The following is an 18,769-nucleotide window of genomic DNA, read 5'->3' on the forward strand; positions in this document are numbered from 1 at the left end:
CGACCAGACCATGACGCCCACTGCGGCCAGCAAACCAGCCCAATTGGGGGGCGGGGACAGTGGCCAACCTCCCGCAGCCCCTTCCCTGGCCGGCCCCACCCCTGATCATCCCGCCCCACCCCAATCGCCCACAGCCCCTGCCCCCTGGCCCTGCCTCTGATCACACCTCCCACCCCAATAGGAGGCGGGGCTGGCCAACCTCCTGCAGCCCCTCCCCCAAGCCAGGTCCGCCCTGGATCAGCCCCCACACACCAATCGGGGGTGGGGCTGAACGGCCAACCTCCCATGGCCCCTCCTCCAGCCACTGACCCCCAATCAGTCTCCCCACCCCATTCAGGGATGGGGCCAGCTGGCCCACTGCCCACAGCGTCTCCCCATGGCTGGCCCCACTCCCAATCAGCCCCCCATCCTAATTGGGGGCGGGGCCCACCGGCCAATCACCTGAGGCCTCTCCCCCCAGGTGGCCCGGGGTGGGCCTGCTGGCCAACCTTCCCCGCCCCACCCCCACCCCCATTCCCCCCCCACCCCCACCCCCACCTCCTCCTCCCTACAGGCCCGGCCCTGATCTGCCCAATTGGGGCCAGGCTGGCCGGACCCCACCTGTGCACAAATTCATTCACTGGGCCTCTAAATTAAAATAATTACACATTTCATAAAAACCTGAAATCTGTACATCCCTGCATTAAAAGAAAATTATAAAATATTACTTCAAGTCATTGGATTTTTAACTTTTTGTAATCCTTTAGTATAAACATTCACTATTTTTCATAGATTTCATGAGGTTTACTCTGGCTCTTTCAAGCACCAGGGTCACTGTAGCAAGGCCAGTCCTGATCTGGGGCACTTCTGGGCTGTGGGAGGAGCTTGCTGGAAGCTCTGACTGCAACCTCGGCCTCATGTGGAAAGAGCCTTGAAGAAGCAATTGCCTCTTTGGATTCATAGGGTTTCACCAGTTTCCTTGCAGAAAAATAAAAGACAAGACCCAAATATTTACTAAACTAAAGACAACCTCCCTGCTAAGCGTCCCACACTCTGCAAGCTCTTCCTCTCCTGGCTTTATCTTCTCCCAGAGCACAGAATCTCAACATATAAATTAGGTTCCTTTTTTTTTTTTTTTTTTTTAATATATTTTATTGATTTTTTACAGAGAGGAAGAGAGAGGGACAGAGAGCTAGAAACATCGATGATAGAGAAACATCGATCAGCTGCCTCTTGCACAACCCCCTACTGGGGATGTGCCCGCAACCAAGGTACATGCCCTTGACCGGAATCGAACCTGGGACCCTTCAGTCCGCAGGCCGACGCTCTATCCACTGAGCCAAACCGGTTTCGGCTAGGTTCCTTTTTAAAAGAGCTTTTTAAACAAATGCCAAAGTCCAGGCCCCACACAGCCGAATTGAATCAGAATATCCAGAGAGAGGTCCTGAGCGTGGTGCTTTTTTAAACTCTCCTCAAGTGACTTCAATGTGCAACTAAGGTAGAGAACCACTGTCCCAGAGCCAAACACAATAGCTCTCTGCCCAGGCTCACAGGTTTTTAAAAGAAATATTCCCCAGTTTCTAGCCCAGGGCATCACATCCAAATCTCTAAGTGGCTGCAGTCTTTCAGACTATACTAGTCTACGGTCTAATGTAGGGTATTAGAATTGCTTGACTTTATACATCTGTTTTCATGGGTTGACTTGTGGAATATATTTAGGCCATTATTATACAGTGATAATTAAGAAAAAAAGAATCCCTATGAGGGACCTACGACGGCTTTCTTAGGTTCCCCACATGAGATGGCCATGGGTACCAGGTAGGGAGCCACTGAATGCAGTGCTGTTTCCTTCGGGGTAATAGAGCTTGGAGGCCGGATGTCCCAGAAGAGGTGCTGGCCACAGGCTCCTATTGTTTCAAAATAAATTCCTCAAGGCACAATGGAGAGCCACCTTGTTCTGTGGAATCCATTAGGAGCCCATGTCCTGGTAGGAAGCCCTGGCAAGGTGCTGTGTGAGATACAAAGATATAAATAACAATAACTGTAAACATTGACATGGCACTGACTTGTTCAGGCATTGTTCTAAGAGCCTCACATGTGCCCTCATTTAAACTTGCAGCCCTATGAAGAGGTTACTATTGCCCCATTTTATGAGGAACCTGAGAGATTAACTAACTTGCCAAAGATGGCACTTCGGCCAAATAGCAGAGCAGAGGTTCAAACACAGGCAGTGACGTTCATCCCTGGGCTCAAGGAGCTTACAGTCCAGCAGTGGTGATGAGACAGGCATCCTAATAAGGCCCCAGCAAGGTAAAACGTGATAAATGAGGTGTTTAGAAGAGGCTCACATGACTCAGATCCCCTGGTGGTCATGAGAGAAGATGCGCAATTGCGCTGTGACATATGGCAGCAAAGTTTAAAGGAAGACTTGCGGGCACAAGGAGGGAACCTGGAATCCTCATGTGCATCAGAACAGGCAGCTAGATTCATGAATAGATAGAGTTCCCAGATTATTCTAATATGTGAAACGAGTTCGACTAGTGCATTAAAAGGCTTGGTTCACTTTTGTCCCACACTTAAAACTCCCATTGTCTAGACTTTTGAGTCCAGGAAGAGGGCTGATTTGGCCAAATGGTGCACAGAACCCTGACTGCTTCTACCCCGTGAGCTAGGAGAAGGCTGCTGAGGCGTGTCTGCTCCTGTGCTCCTGGGGATTTATTCAGTATCAGGGAAGGTAACTGTGAAATAACCAAAATGGGTCTGACACAATCCTTGACTCTTAGGACTTCCAGTTTGAGAACATAGACTCATGGGATACTGGTCACCTGGATAAACTTTCCTCACTCTGCATACAAGAAGGGGGCCTGGAAGGCTGTGACCCGCCTGAGACCAGAGCCCATTCTTCCACTATCAGATCAGGGCCCTCTCCTTCCCAAAACTCTGCCACTTCAACAAACCACTGGGAAATGGGCTTTACATTTAACAAAAGCTCTATCTGGGATTTTTTTAATCGCTATGGAAGGCAACTATACGGACATACTGAATCAGAAATTTATATATGATACAGCTTTCAACCCATAGAAACAATCTTATTTCCCAAAAACAATTAAAACACAAAAAACAGCTCAGGCCTGTGTATAATGGTTCTTTTAATTCCTAAGAAATGAGAAGAATAAATGAAATTAAGTTGGAAAGCTTGCCCTCCAGTGGGGAAACAATGAACTAACCACATACTTCAAAGTTTCAAAAACAATTACTGCCCTAAACCACAGGTGTGCTAACTAGGAAATAAATATAGTAAGTCAGAGATGGAATCTGAGTACTGCCAATGGGCTTAGCCTGGGCCTTGCCCTCAGGCAACTGACTGTCTTGTTGAGACTAAACACATACAATGTCAGCCTACACATACTACATGACTACTGAGCATCATGACAGAGAGGAAGGAACAGGATGCAAAGTTGAAAGGAGTAGCTTCAGATCCTGCTCCGAAAATCTGTGTAGCCCGGGGAAAAGCGTGTGTCCCTATTAGCTTAAGTGTCGTGTAAAATGAGGATGATAATAATGTCTCTCCCACAGGACAATTGAAGCAGGAATTTGGGGGGAACATAGGCAGGCATAGGGATTTTTTTTAGAATTGGGGTCCATGGAAAAAACACAGGACCACAGACTGGGAGAAGGTACATTTCCATAACACAAGGAAGCCAGGTGCAGTTGCATTTACATAAGACAAGAGAACTGGAGATAACCAAGAAAGGTCTATATTTACAGAATAAAGAGAAGGAAGCCCTTCATTCAGAAGGAGAAGAAGAAAGCCCAAGGGGAATAGGAAAACAATAAGGAGGGAGGGGGGAGAAGAACCTCACATGCCCCAAGTGAGGTTCAACCTTTGAGCCCAGGAGTTACTATAGCGACCAGTCTAAGGGAATAGTGACCAATCAGAGGGGATATCAGGGCACCAGGATCTGCAGTCTATCTAAGCCATAAGGAAAGGGAACTCAGTGGGACCCTTTCCCCCTCTACATGGGAGTCTGTTCTGTGGGACTCTTTTCCCCCTCCCCACGTGGGAGACTGTATTTGTTCTTCAATAAATCTCCATCTTTGCTATACCACTTTCTGTCTGTGGATTCATTCTTCGATTCCGGCGGACAAAGAATCCAGGTTCCAGTCCAAAAATTCAGTATCACAACTATGAGGGTCAAATGAGATTAGTGACAGGACGTAGTGACTATAAGCATTCATCAGTATTAACACTTACTCTGTGCTGGGCTCTGTGCTTCATATGCAAGACAGACCAGGTTGGTGGCCTTAAGGAGCTTACAAAAAGGCATATAAATGGAGTGGCCAAATAAATGGGTGACTGCTAGTACACGTAGCCGCCTTGAAGGATTTTAAAAAGGCATCCTTTTGGTGGGACAAATTAGAAAAGATGCTCCTTGTCGGAAGAACTATTAGATAGATATCACTAGTTTAGTAGCCACTATCAACCTATGGCTATTTTTTTAAAATATATCTTTGATTCAGAGAGGAAGGGAGAAGGAGAGAGAGATAGAAACATCAATGATGAGAACCATTGGTTGGCTGACTCCTGCACATCCCCCACCTAAAAGCAGACTAGAGGATTGCAAAAACCAAGTCAAAGATTTGGAATACAAAGAAGCAAAAAACACAACCGGAAAAGAAAAAAGAATCCAAAAAGTTGAAGATAGTATAAGAAGCCTCTGGGACAACTTCTAGCGTACCAACGTCAGAATTATGGGGGTCCAAGAAGAAGAGAGAGAGCAAGATACTGAAAACCTATTTGAAAAAAATAGTGACTGAAAACTTCCCCACCTGGAGAAAGAAATAGACTTACAAGTCCAGGAAGCACACAGAACCCCAAACAAAAGGAATCCAAAGAGGACCACACCAAGACACATCATCACTAAAATGCCAAGAGCAAAAGACAAAGAGACAATATTAAAGGCAGCAAGAGAAAAATAGTTAGTTACCTAAAAGAGAGCACCCATACGACTGTCAGCTGATTTCTCAATAGAAACTATGCAGGCCAGATGGGAGTGGCAAGAAATAGTCAAGGTGATGAATAGCAAGAACCTACAACCAAGATTACTCTACCCAGCAAAGTTATCATTCAGAATTGAAGGTCAGATAAAGAGCTTCACAGATAAGAAAAAGCTAAAGGAGTTCATCACCACCAAACCAGAATTATATGAAATGCTGAAAGGTATTCTTTAAGAAGAGGAAGAAAAAGAAAAAGATAAAGATAAAAATTATGAACAACAAATACATATCTATTAACAAGTGAATCTAAAAACCAAGGGAATAAAAAATCTGATGAACAGAATAAACTGGTGAATATAATAGAATCAGGGGCATAGAAAGGGAGTGGATTGATAATTCTTGGAGGAAAAGGTGAGTGGGGGTGCGAGAAGAGACTGTACAAAAAGCGTACACCTATTGATGAGGACAGTGGGGGGGAGGTAAGGGCAGAGGGTGGGGTGGGAACCGGGTGGAGGGGAGCTATGGGGGGGAAAAAGAGGAACAATTGTAATAATCTGAACAATAAAGATTAAATTAAAAATAAATAAATCCTTGCTTTTGATTAGTAAGCCCAGTACATAGAATCACCCAATTGGGGACACTTTCATAGACTGCAAGAGAAAGTTGTTTTTGTGGAACCTGGGGATCAGAGCAAGGAGTAATGATCAGAGAACCAGCTCTGGGGCAGTCCATTCTCCCAAACCAGTATTAAGTGCAACAGGGAAAACAAAATCTAAATACTGGCTAGAGAAGACTTATAGCCCCGGAGGTCATTCCAGAAACACTGCCACTCAGGGGTTAAATCGCAGATTGACTCTTGTGTAAACACAAATAAAGGAGTCTAAGAAACAAAGAAATACTGCCTGCTGAAAAATCAGGACTGTGGCTTACAACACAGAAGAGCAGTGGAATGCAGGGAACTTCAATACTATCCTGACTACCGGACATGAAACAGGCGTGCCAAACAGAACAGTAGAGGAAGTGAATGACCTTCACTATTGCACATTTTTATTTTTTCATCTTTTACTTAAGAAACTAATTTTTTTTCTTTTTTCCTCACTTCATTTTACCTTATTAATTATTATATTTTTATTTGTTTTTTTAATATATATTTTATTGATTTTTTACAGAGAGGAAGAGAGAGGGATAGAGAGTTAGAAACATCGATGAGAGAGAAACATCGATCAGCTGCCTCTTGCACACCCCCTACTGGGGATGTGCCCGCAACCAAGGTACATGCCCTTGACTGGAATTGAACCTGGGACCCTTGAGTCCGAAGGCCGACGCTCTATCCACTGAGCCAAACCGGTTTTGGCTATATTTTTATTTTTAATCAGTATTATTACTACTACTATCTGACCTATTTTTTTTTAAAAAAAGTGATATTTTATTTTATTTTGGGATTAGTGTTCTACATTCTATTTTCATTTTTCATTCAGCATCATTTTACTCTATCTCAACATTACCTTTATGCCAACACTCTCTTCCTCACTTATTCCCTTTTGTTGTACTGTTTCTCTTACCCTATTCCTGCTTTAGATTTTCCCTATATCTTCTTTTTACCTTGTTAAAAATTCACCCTTATATATCTAATTTCTTTTTTTTTAATTTAATAAATCTTTATTGTTCAGATTATTACAATTGTTCCTCTTTTGTCCCCCATAGCTCCCCTCCACCCAGTTCCCACCCTCCCTCTGCCCTTAGCCCCACCCCCCACACTGTCCTCATATATAGGTATACGATTTTTGTCCAGTCTCTTCCCCTACCCCCACTCCCCTTTCCCCCCAGGAATTGTCAGTCCACTCCCTTTCTATGCCTCTGATTCTATTATATTCACCAGTATATTCTGTTCATCAGATTTTTTTATTCACTTGATTTTTAGATTCACTTGTTGATAGATACGTATTTGTTGTTCATAATTTTTATCTTTTTCTTCTTCTTCCTCTTCTTAAAGAATACCTTTCAGCATTTCATACAATACTGGTTTAGTGGTGATGAACTCCTTTAGCTTTTTCTTATCTGTGAAGCTCTTTATCTGCCCTTCAATTCCGAATGATAACTTTGCTGGGTAGAGTAATCTTGGTTGTAGGTTCTTGCTATTCATCACTTTGAATATTTCTTGCCACTCCCATCTGGCCTGCATAGTTTCTGTTGAGAAATCAGCTGACAGTCGTATGGGTGCTCCCTTATAGGTAACTAACTTTTTCTCTTGCTGATTTTAATATCCTCTCTTTGTCTTTTGGCATTTTAATGATGATGTGTCTTGGTGTGGTCCTCTTTGGATTCCTTTTGTTTGGGGTTCTGTGTGCTTCCTGGACTTGTAAGTCTATTTCTTTCACCAGGAGGGGAAAGTTTTCAGTCACTATTACTTCAAATAGGTTTTCAGTATCTTGCTCTCTCTCTTCTTCTGGCACTCCTATACTTCTGATGTTGGTACGCTTGAAGTTATCCCAGAGGCTCCTTACACTATCTTCATATTTTTGGATTCTTTTTTCTGTTAGCTTTTCCAGTTGAGTGTTTTTTGCTTCTTTATAATTCAAATCTTTGACTTGATTCTTGCAATCCTCTAGTCTGCTGTTAGATCTTTGTATAATTTTTTTTCAGTCAGTGTATGCTTAATTTCTAGTTGGTCCTTTTTCATATCCTCGAGGGTCTCACTAAATTTATCAGCCTTTTCTAGGAAATTCTTGAAAAACCTTATAACCGTGGTTTTGAACTCTATATCCAGTCATTTGCTTTCCTCCATTTCTTTCATTTGTGATCTGTTTCTTTGTCTCCACATTTTGGCTGCTTCCCTGAGTTGATAGAGTGGCTTTGTGTGCTAGGTGTCCTATAGAGCTCAGTGGCTCAGCCTCCCCAGTTACCTGAGGTGGACACTCTTGGTGCACCCATTTGTGGGCTGTGTGCAGTCTTGTTGGAGTTAAGCCTTGATTGTTGTTGGTATCACTGGGGGAAATTGACCTCCAGCCCAATTGACTGTGAGGATCAGCTGTGTCTACGTTGGGAGAACTTCTGTGCTGAAGACACCCTTATGAGACAAGACCTGCAAAAGCCTCTGTGCTCAGCTTGGATGGAGCAGAGTCTCAGGGCAGAGCAGACAGCATTGGTTTCCTGTCAGCCCTACCCTGATAGGCCCCTATGTCTCAGTGCCCCGTGTTAATCACTGCACGCACCTCTGAGAGAAAGCCGCCCTCGAGTTCCGCCCGCTGCCAGACAGTCCACTTTCTCCCCGAATGAGTCTGGGTACCCAGAGTCTCACCCGGAACTGAAGTTCAGTGCAGTCGGGAGCTTTTGTCTCCCTCCCACTTGAGAAAGCCAGCTGTGTATTCAGTTGCCCGTCCTTTCTGCGTGTGCGCCTCGGTACTTCTGGCTTCCATAGTTGCTCTGAGCCTCAGTGTGCTTTTCTCTTTCCTGACAGTCCAGTTTCTCCCTGTATGAGTCTAGGTCCCCAGAGTCTCGCCTGGAACTGGAGTTCAGCACAGTCAGGAGCTTTTGTCTCCCTCCCGATTGAGAAAGCCAGCTGCACACTCAGTTGCCAGTCCTCTCCACGCGCGCGTCTCAGTACCTCTGCCTCCTGCAGCTCCTCTGAGTCTCACTGTGCTTTTCTTTTTCCTTCTAGTTGTAGAATTTCCACTCATCCAGCCTTCCTGTGGTTCTGGGTGATACCCTGAATTGGAACCCTGAATCACGCGGGATGTGAAAGGGGTTCCCACACCTGATTCTATTATATTCACCAGTTTATTCTGTACATCAGATTTTTAATTCACTTGATTTTTAGATTCACTTGTTGATAGATATGTATTTGTTGTTCATAATTTTTATCTTTACCTTTTTCTTCTTCTTCCTCTTCTTAGAGAATACCTTTCAGCATTTCATATAATGCTGGTTTGGTGGTGATGAACTCCTTTAGCTTTTTCTTATCTGTGAAGCTCTTTAGCTGACCTTCAATTCTGAATGTCAGCTTGGCTGGGTAGAGTAATCTTGGTTGTAGGTTCTTGCTATTCATCACTTTGACTATTTCTTGCCACTCCCGTCTGGCCTGCATAGTTTCTATTGAGAAATCAGCTGACAGTCGTATGGGTGTTCCCTTGTAGGAACAGTAATTAACTGTTTTTCTCTTGCTGCTTTTAATATTCTCTCTTTGTCTTTTGCTCTTGGCATTTTAATGATGATGTGTCTTGGTGTGGTCCTCTTTGGATTCCTTTTGTTTGGGGTTCTGTGTGCTTCCTGGACTTTCAAGTCTATTTTTTTCACCAGGTGGGGGAAGTTTTCAGTCATTATTTCTTCAAATAGGTTTTCAGTATCTTGCTCTCTCTCTTCTTCTGGCACCCCCATAATTCTGATGTTGGTACGCTTGAAGTTGTCCCAGAGGCTTCTTACACTATCTTCAAATTTTTGGATTCTTTTTTCTGTTAGCTTTTCCAGTTGAGTGATTTTTGCTTCTTTGTATTTCAAATCTTTGACTTGATTCTTGCGTTCCTCTAGTTTGCTGTTGGGTATCTGTATAATATTTTTTATTTCAGTCAGTGTATGCTTAATTTCTAGGACAGTTAGGGGTGACCAGGCCGGCAGAGGAGGGAAGTTGGGGGCAAACAGGCTGGCAGCAGAGTGGTTAGGGGGTGATCAGGCTGGCAGGCAGAAGCGGTTAGGGGCAATCAGGAAGGCAGGCAGGCAAGCAGTTGGGAGCCAGCAGTCCTGGATTGTGAGAGGGATGTCCGACTGCCCGTTTAGGCCCGATCCCACTGGGCCTAAATGGGCAATCGGACATCCCTCGAGGGGTCTCATATTGGAGAGGGTACAGGCTGGGCTGAGGGACAACTCCCCTCCGTGCACGAATTTCGTGCACTGGGCCTCTAGTCTTTAAGGAAGGAATGTGACAATTTTGCATTTGAATACCTACAAGTTTGCCTCTTGATTTCCCATAGCAGAAAAAAATTTGTCGGTTTTAAAAGTCAAGCAGCTAGGTCTTTGCCAGCCAAAAAACAGTTTTTCCTGGTGTGGCAAACTCTTAAAAAAAAAATGTTGCTCTTTTGAAACCAAAATTTCCTGGTGGCAAACAACCCAGCAGGAGAAATGTAACTAATTTGCATATGAATGGCTACAAACTTCCTTCAAATAAATTTGGCAGCTTAAAACTTTGGGAGTTTGCTAAATTAAATTAGGTATTTTTGAAATGACATAATACTGAAATATCAATCTGAATATGCCTCGTATGAAATCTAGAGAATAAAATTAAAGCTATTGATTGATTATGTCTTGGATTTTTGAAATTTATTCTTAAAAATATAAAGGTATTACTAATCTAAATAATCTAAATATTTGACTTGCCAGCTCTAAAAGTTCAAGATTCAAATTAAATTGGGAGAAATTATATAGTTGTGGTAACTAAATGCCTAAAGTATAGAAATTTATTTTTGAGAAAATCTTGTGTTTTCTCTGAAAATATTAGGAATTCAAAATATGTTGCTTATTGGTCTAATTAAATACGAAGGATTAATTCTGTGATCCCAACCGAAATTTTTAATACAAAAACCAGTTTAAATTTAATTGATATCATTATAATAAACTAGAGGCCCGAAATTTTTAATACAAAAACCAGTTTAAATTTAAGATCATTATAATAAACTAGAGGCCCGGTGCACGAAATTCGTGCACGGAGGGGGGTTGTCCCTCAGCCCAGACTGTACCCTCTCCAATCTGGGATCCCTCTCACAATCCAGGACTGCTGGCTCCCAACTACTTGCCTGCCTGCCTTCCTGATTGCCCCTAACCGCTTCTGCCTGCCAGCCTGATCACCCCCTAACCACTCTGCTGCCAGCCTGTTTGCCCACAACTTCCCTCCTCTGCCGGCCTGGTCACCCCTAACTGCCCTCTCCTGCAGGGTTGATCACCTCCAACTGTCCTCCCTTGCAGGCCTGGTCCCTCTAAACTGCCCTCCCTTGCAAGCCGGGTGCCTCTCAACTGCCCTCTCCTGCTGGCCATCTGTGGTGGCTATCTTGTGTCCACATGGGGGCAGGATCTTTGACCACATGGGGGCAGCTATATTGTGTGTTGCAGTGATGATCAATCTGCATATTACTCTTTTATTAGATAGGATAGAGGCCTGGTACAGGGGTGGGGGCCAGCTGGTTTGCCCTGAAGGGCTTCCCGGATCAGGTGGGGGTTCCCTTGGGGTGTGGGGCAGCCTGAGCGAGGGGCCTGTGGTGGTTTGCAGGCCGGCCACGCCCCCTGGCAACGCAAGCGGAGGCCCTGGTATCTGGAATTTATTTTCCTTCTACAATTGAAACTTTGTAGCCTGGAGCGAGCCAAGCCTGGGGCTCCCTCCTAGGCTGGCAACCATTTGTGTTGGGGTTATAATTGAAACTTTGTTGCCTTAAGCGGGTGGGCCCGGCCAGGGTGTGTGGAAAGCTTTGCTTCCCCTGTTGCTGGCGGCAACCCCGGCCTGCTCTCTCAAGCTCCATTCTGCCGCCATTTGTTTGAATTTGTTTACCTTCTATAATTGAAACTTTGTAGCTTGAGTGGAGGCTTAGGCCTGGCCAGGGCAGGCGGAAAGCTTGGCTTCCTCTGTTACCTAGGAAACCTTGCTCTCTGTGGCTGTAGCCATCTTGGTTTGGATTAATTTGCATGCTCGATCTGTTTGGATGGTGGGCGTGGCTTGTGGTGTGTCGGAGGTATGGTCAATTTGCATATTTGTCTATTATGAGATAGGACTAGTGGCACCGAAACCGGTTTGGCTCAGTGGATAGAGCATCAGCCTGCGGGCTCAAGGGTCCCAGGTTCAATTTCGGTCAAGGGCATGTACCTTGGTTGCGGGCACATCCCCAATGGGTGGTGTGCAGGAGGCAGCTGATCGATGTTTCTCTCTCATCAATGTTTCTGGCTCTCTATCCCTCTCTCTTCCTCTCTGTAAAAAATCAGTAATATATATTAAAATTAAAAAAAACTAGTGGCCCAGTGCATGAAATTCATGCACGGGGGGGGGGGGGTGTCCCTCAGCCCGCCTGCACCCTCTCCAATCTGGGACCCTTCGAAGGATGTCCGACTGCTGGTTTACAGGGATCGGACCTAAACCGGCAGTCAGACATCCCTCTCGCAATCTGGGACTGCTGGCTCCTAACCGCTCACCTGCCTGCCTGCCTAATTACCTCTAACCGCTCTGCATGCCAGCCTGCTCGCCCACAACTGCCCCCCACCACCAGCCTGCTCACCCCCAATACCTCTGGTTTTATAGCTGGGCTCTCTAGTCTGTTCCACTGATATCTGTCTGTTTCTCTTCCAAAACCATGCTATTTTGATTATCGTAGCTCTGTAACATAATTTGAAGTCAGCGTGATATCTCCAGCTTTGTCCTTTTTTCTCAAGATTGTTTTGGCTATTCAGAGTCTTTTGTGGTTCCATACAAATCTGATGATTTCTTGTTCTATTTCTTTAAAAAATAACACTGAGATTTTGAAGGGGATTGCAGTAAATCTATATATTGCTTTGGGTAATATGGCCATCTTAACTATGTTGATTTCTCCAATCATGAACATGGGATATTTTTTCACTTCATTTTGTCTTTTTCAATCTCATTTAATAATGTTTTGTAATTTTCAGTAAATAGGTCTTTCATGTTAAGTTTATTCATAGGTATTTTATTCTTTTGGTTGCAATTGCTAAAGGAATTATTGGTGTGTTTTTATTTTCATTTCTTTTTCTGAAGTTTTGTTGTTAGCATACAGGAAGGCAATGGATTTTTGTATATTGATTTTATATCCTGCAATTTTACTGTATTTGTTTATTGTTTCTAACAGTTTTTTGGTGCAGTCTTTAGGGTTTTCTATATACAGAATCATGTAATCTGCAAAACGTGACAGTTTGGCTTCCTTTTTCCCTATTTGGATGTCTTATTTATTTCTCTTGTCTTATTGCTCTGGCTAGGACTTCCAGCACTACTTTGAATAAGAGTGGTGAGAGTGAATATCCTTGTCTTGTTCCTTATTTTAGAGGAAAAGCTTTCAGTTTTTCACTATTGAGTATGATATGAGCTGAAAGTTCATCATATGCCTGTATCATGTTGAAGTGCTTTCCTTCTATTCCTTTTTTATTGTTTTCATCATAAATGGATCTTATATGTTATCCATTTTTCTGCATCTATTGATAAGCTCATATGATTTTGTCCTTTCTTTTGTTAACATGGTGTATTACATTGCCTGATTTCCATATGTTGAACCATCCTTGTGCTCCTGGAATGAACCCCACTTGATCGTGATGTGTTATTATTTTTTAATGTATTATATTCAATTTGCTAGTATTTCGTTTAGGATTTTTGCATCCATGTTCATCAGAAATATTGGTTTGTAGTTTTATTTTTTTTCTGCTATCTTTTCCAGGTTTTGGTATCAGGGTTATATTGGCCTCATAAAATACATTAGGTGCCGGAAACGGATCATTGTCACTAATAAAGAGATGTGAACAGGGAATCCAGAAGGCTGGTCAACCTTAATTGCTCTGAAAGGTTGGAGCTAATCACTCATTGTTTAGTTGAGACATTGGTAGTTAAAGCAGCCTCCATCTGTTACTCTTATGTAAATTCTTGCTGATTGACTATTATTGGAATTTCCTGCCTAAAGGATATGGGTGTATCTCATAACCTTAATAAAAGGGATAGCAAAGCCAGAGCGGGGATAGTCCTCCCCCTAGAGGTGGACTCCCGCCTGGCCCCCAATATTCCCAAATTAATACTTTTCAAGTCTCTTTTCATTTGTGTGCAGCCTTCTCCAGAACCCAAACCCTGAACCGGAACCCTGAACCACGAGGGACATGAAAGGGGTTCCCACATCTGGCGCCTAACGCGGGACGTCTGGAGGAGATGATATTTTTCGCCTAGAGCAAAGGAGGGAAAAAATACACCGAGAAAAGGTGTGGGAAATTCACCAAAGAAAACGGTGAGGGAAATTCACTGCACCCAAAGCCCACAGCCAGCTACAGAAACCGGATCTGTAAGTAGGGTGGGAACGACTTTTTCAGCCAGGCTAATGGGGAAGAATTAGGTTATAAATATAAAGTAAACTTTATTATAGACTTTTGGTTTGCATGCTTAAAGAATGTGGTTTCTTGTTCAAATTAAAATCTTAGTTTGTATTTGGAATTTAAAATATGTAATAAGAAATGAAACTCCACTTCTGAAACCGCCTCTGGTGTGGAGAAATTCAAAGGTGGCAGGAGAGGGCAAGGCTATCTGCTCTCCCGCAATGAGATTACTCAATGCTTTGTTTAAAAATTATAAAAGAACTCGCAGAGAAATTCAAATCTTGGCCAAATTGGGTGCTAGTTATTACTTCGGAAAGCGAAAAAGAAAGAAAAAATTTGAGATCTGTCTTTATCTACTAAGCATGAAAAAATGTGTGGCCAGATCTGTTGCTGATGCTTCACCCAGAGCAAGCAGGATGTGGGGGAAAGCAGACATGTGGAGATCCAATATGGAAGCCCACTCTCCCAGTATGCTAAAGAATGTGGTAATTTGCTTTTGAATGGCTACAAACTTCCTCCAAACTCGTTTGGAAGCAAAACATTTTTTTGGAAGTTTGCTTAATTATATAAATAATAAAGTTAAAGGTTTAGATATTTTGAAATGACAAAATGCTAAATATTTGAACTGCTAGCTTTATAAGTTCAAAGTGCAAATTAAATTGGGAAAAAATGTGGTTGTGGTAATCATATGCCTAAAGTATAAGAACTTATTTTTGAGAAAATAAAATGTTGTGTTTTCTCTAATAATGAGGAATTCAAAATAAATCAGCTTTTTAAATCAAGGTTTTCAGCTAAAAGAAAAGCAAATGTCTTTGTAAGCAATTTGATTAAGTATTCTAAGAAATGTAACTAAGACCTTGTCTATACAAAAAGAAATTGACAGCCACTTTGAAAATGAATTGCGATGGCCTAGAGCAAAGAATATCCTTACATGATATTATTCTACAATGTCATTATAATTTTTGATATTTTACAACAGCATATTGTAAAATTATCCCAAACAAACTTACAAACTAATTCTTTGAATGTTTGGCAGCAATTTAAAAAAGGACATGAAAGGAATTAAGGCACTGGGAAGGCACTTGAGCATTCTATATTGGCCCTTCTTGCCCTTTTGCCAAGAGGGTCCCTCTTCTCACAATCCAATTGCCCACAGCTGTTGCCTGAGCTTTCTGTTCATGCTGAGGTTGAAGCCTAGTGATGGCTGGTACCATGGATCTGTCTTTGGCCCAATGGCATAACCTGGGCCCTCCATGGAGAAGAAACCTGGGTTCCCCAAGATATGTGATCAGTGCCAGGGCCCGCCAGCAGGCGAGGGGGTCCCACGGCAGGTGCTGGGCATGGAGGCCACGGGGGCATAGGCTACCAAGGAGACAAAACTGAACCTCACATCACCCTGCTTGGCCCCGGAGGATGGCTGGTTAGCCAGAGACAGGTAAGATTCCTCAAGGAAGGAACAACCTAAGACAGGCACAGTCGCAGAGGGGCCATCAGGAGAGAACTTGGGGGCCAACAGAGGTGGGGCACATACCCTCACCCCCAACATTGCAGGGGCTTGAACCCTCGCCCCTTCTGAGGAAGGTTTCCTGCCCCCATGGCTGCTTCGCTTCTCATGCCCAGCTCAGATCGGGACCCAGGCAACAAACAGAGACTTGGCCCAGCTCAGATTGGGACCCAGGAAACAGACAGAGACTTGGCCAACAGTAGCTGCCCTATATCTTAAATCAAGCTTAGCACCAGGAATGCTCAGAACCTACTCAAGGATACAAATAATCCTTTTCACTAATATTTACAGGGTAAACTAAGATTGTTGTTAGAGTATTAAATTTGACAGTAAAACAGTAGTCAAGTTTTTGGAATAATTTAAATTGGCTAATTGAAATAAGTGAATATTCAAGAGAATTTAATTGTACTGGACAAAAAGCTGTTCCTAAAATATCAACTAAAATTTCTATTGGTAGTTCATCTCATGGTAAAATTGCTTAACATGCAATGAACCTAAAGCAGTCATATTTTTGTGCAAAAAATTAAAATTTAAAGTTATCAAGACGGCATTATAAAAATTTTCCAAAAGCCTCCTAATAGTTAAATAAAAAAAAGGTGGGGGGGAATAGTAGAATAATATTACATAAGGAAAAATATCCTGAAAGTAAATTACATCTAGAAATTTTTTACTTTGAAAACTAATTTTCATTTGTAATGCTAACAACAAGACACCCATGAAAAACACACATGGTGTCAAAATAAGCCAAAGGGCCCTAACCGGTTTGGCTCAGTGGATAGAGCGTCAGCCTGTGGACTGAAAGGTCCCAGGTTCAATTCCAGTCAAGGGTATGTAACTTGGTTGCAGGCACATCCCCAGTAGGAGGTGTGCAAGAGGCAGCTGATCGATGTTTCTCTCTCATTGAGGTTTCTATCTCTCTATCCCTCTTCCTTCTTCTCTGTAAAAAATCAATAAAATATATATATATTTTTTAAAATAAGCCAAAGGAAAATTGTTTGGGCAAAAATAAAAAGGATCCCAAGTAAAATTTATAGAAAAGATTCCTTTATTAACTTTTGGTCGAGAATATGTTTGTATATTTTCAGAAAACAACTCCAAGACCATGTAGATTCCTGCAACAGAGAGGAATTGACAGGTCTGCTCCAACCACGAAGACAAGAGAAGAAACAGTCCAGAGATGGAAGACGCTGATGACGCCTTGCCATGCTAGCAGTCAGCATCTGTGTGTCGCTGCAGGTTACCCAGGACCTGCATTACCACCATATGTCCACCATCCAGATATCATTGCTGACATGTACACATATGGAACTGTTTGACATTGAAACTGGGACTCAGAACTGTTGGACATCGAAACTGGGACTCAAACATTTTTTGTTCTTATATGTTTATTTCTGGTCTGCAGATGCAAGATTTTTTAAAGGAAAGAAACGGGCGAGATGCCAGAAACCGATCATTGTCACTAATAAAGAGATGTGAACAGGGAATCCAGAAGGCTGGTCAACCTTAATTGCTCTGAAAGGTTGGAGCTAATCACTCATTGTTTAGTTGAGACATTGGTAGTTAAAGCAGCCTCCATCTGTTACTCTTATGTAAATTCTTGCTGATTGACTATTACTGGAATTTCCTGCCTAAAGGATATGGGTGTATCTCATAACCTTAATAAAAGGGATAGCAAAGCCAGAGTGGAGGTAGTCCTCCCCCTAGAGGTGGACTCCCGCCTGGCCCCCAATATTCCCAAATTAATACTTTTCAAGTCTCTTTTCATTTGTGTGCAGCCTTCTCCAGAACCCGAACCCTGAACCGGAACCCTGAACCACGTGGGACGTGAAAGGGGTTCCCACAGTTAGGAAGTATTGCCTCCTCTTCAATTTTTTGGAAGAGTTTGAGAAGGACAGGTTTTAAATCTTTTTTAATGTTTGGTAGAATTCACTGGTGAAGCCATCTGGTCCTGGACTTCCATTTTTGGGGAGTTGTATATTTTAAATATATTTTTATTGATTTCAGAGAGGAAGGGAGGGGAGAGAGAAAAACATCAATGATGAGAGAGAATCATTGATCTGCTGCCTCCTGCATGTCCCCTGACTGGGGAAGGAGCCTGCAGCCCTGGCATATGCCCTGTCCAGGAATCAAAGTGTGATCTCCTGGTTCATAGATTGATGCTCAGCCACTGATCCACACCGGCCGGGCTTTGAAAGGTTTTTGATGGTTGTTTCAATTTCCTCACTGCTGATCAGTCTATATAGATTTTCCAGTTCTTCATGATTTAGTCTAGGAAGGTTATATGTTTCTATGAACTTATCCATTTCTTCTAGATTTTTTAATTTGGTGGCATTTAGTTTTTCATAATATTCTAGTATGATCCTTTATATATCTGTGATGTCTGTGGTGACTTCTCTCTCATTTCTGATTTTGTTTATATGGGTCTTTTCCCTTAGTGAGTCTAGCCAGGGGTTTGTAACTTTTCAAAGAACCAGCTCTTTATTGATTTTTTTTTTTTTTTTTGGTATAGTCTTTTTGTTCTCTATTTCATTCAGTTCTGTTCTAATTTTTGTTATTTCCTTTCTTCTGCTGACTTTGAATTGTTTTAATTCTTTTTTTAGTATTTTAAGATGTGACTTCAGGTTGCTTACTTGGGATTGCTCTTATTTCTTGACTAGGCCTGTAATGATATAAACTTCATTCTTATTACTGCTTTCACTGCACCCCAGAGATTTGATCTAGTGCACTGTCGCTCTCATTTGTCTCTATGTATCTTTTGATCTCATCTTTTATTTCTTCTTTGACTAAGTCATTTTTTAGTAGTATATTGTTTAATCTCCATGTATTTGTATGTTTCTTTACTTCCTTTTTGCAGTTGATTTCTAATTTCAAGGCATCATGGTCAAAGAATATGCTTGGTATAAATTCAATCTTCTTGAATTTGTTGATGCTAGTTTTGTGACCCAACATATGGTCTATCCTTGAGAATGTTTCATGTGCACTGGAGAAAAATGTACAATTCTGGGATGAAAGGTTCTGTAAATGTCAGTTATGTCTATTTGGTCTAGTGTTTCATTTAAGGCTGATATTTCTTTATTGATTTTCTGTTTGGTTGATCTGTTTAGAGCTGTCAATGGAGTATTAAGATCCCCAACCATGATTGAGTTCTGATCTGTTTCTTCCTTCTGTGAGTAGTTGCTTTATATTGGGTGGGTGCATACATATTAAGAAGTGTTATGTTTTCTTGATGTAGTGTTC

General features: G+C 42.3%; 1 protein-coding gene across 1 annotated transcript in view; it reads right to left on the reverse strand.

Moving 5' to 3' along the window:
• Positions 1 to 683: 683 nt before the first annotated feature.
• The window catches only part of NAA16 (N-alpha-acetyltransferase 16, NatA auxiliary subunit), a 117,781-nt gene continuing 99,695 nt past the window's right edge, over positions 684 to 18,769 (reverse strand). Inside the window, exon 22 of the mRNA XM_054719830.1 lies at positions 684 to 957. Within this exon, the coding sequence (XP_054575805.1) occupies positions 937 to 957 (21 nt within the window). The 3' untranslated portion in view covers positions 684 to 936. The remainder of the gene's footprint in view (positions 958 to 18,769) is intronic.

The sequence above is a fragment of the Eptesicus fuscus genome, chromosome 8 (assembly GCF_027574615.1).
Source record: "Eptesicus fuscus isolate TK198812 chromosome 8, DD_ASM_mEF_20220401, whole genome shotgun sequence".
Classification (NCBI taxonomy): Eukaryota; Metazoa; Chordata; class Mammalia; order Chiroptera; family Vespertilionidae; genus Eptesicus; species Eptesicus fuscus.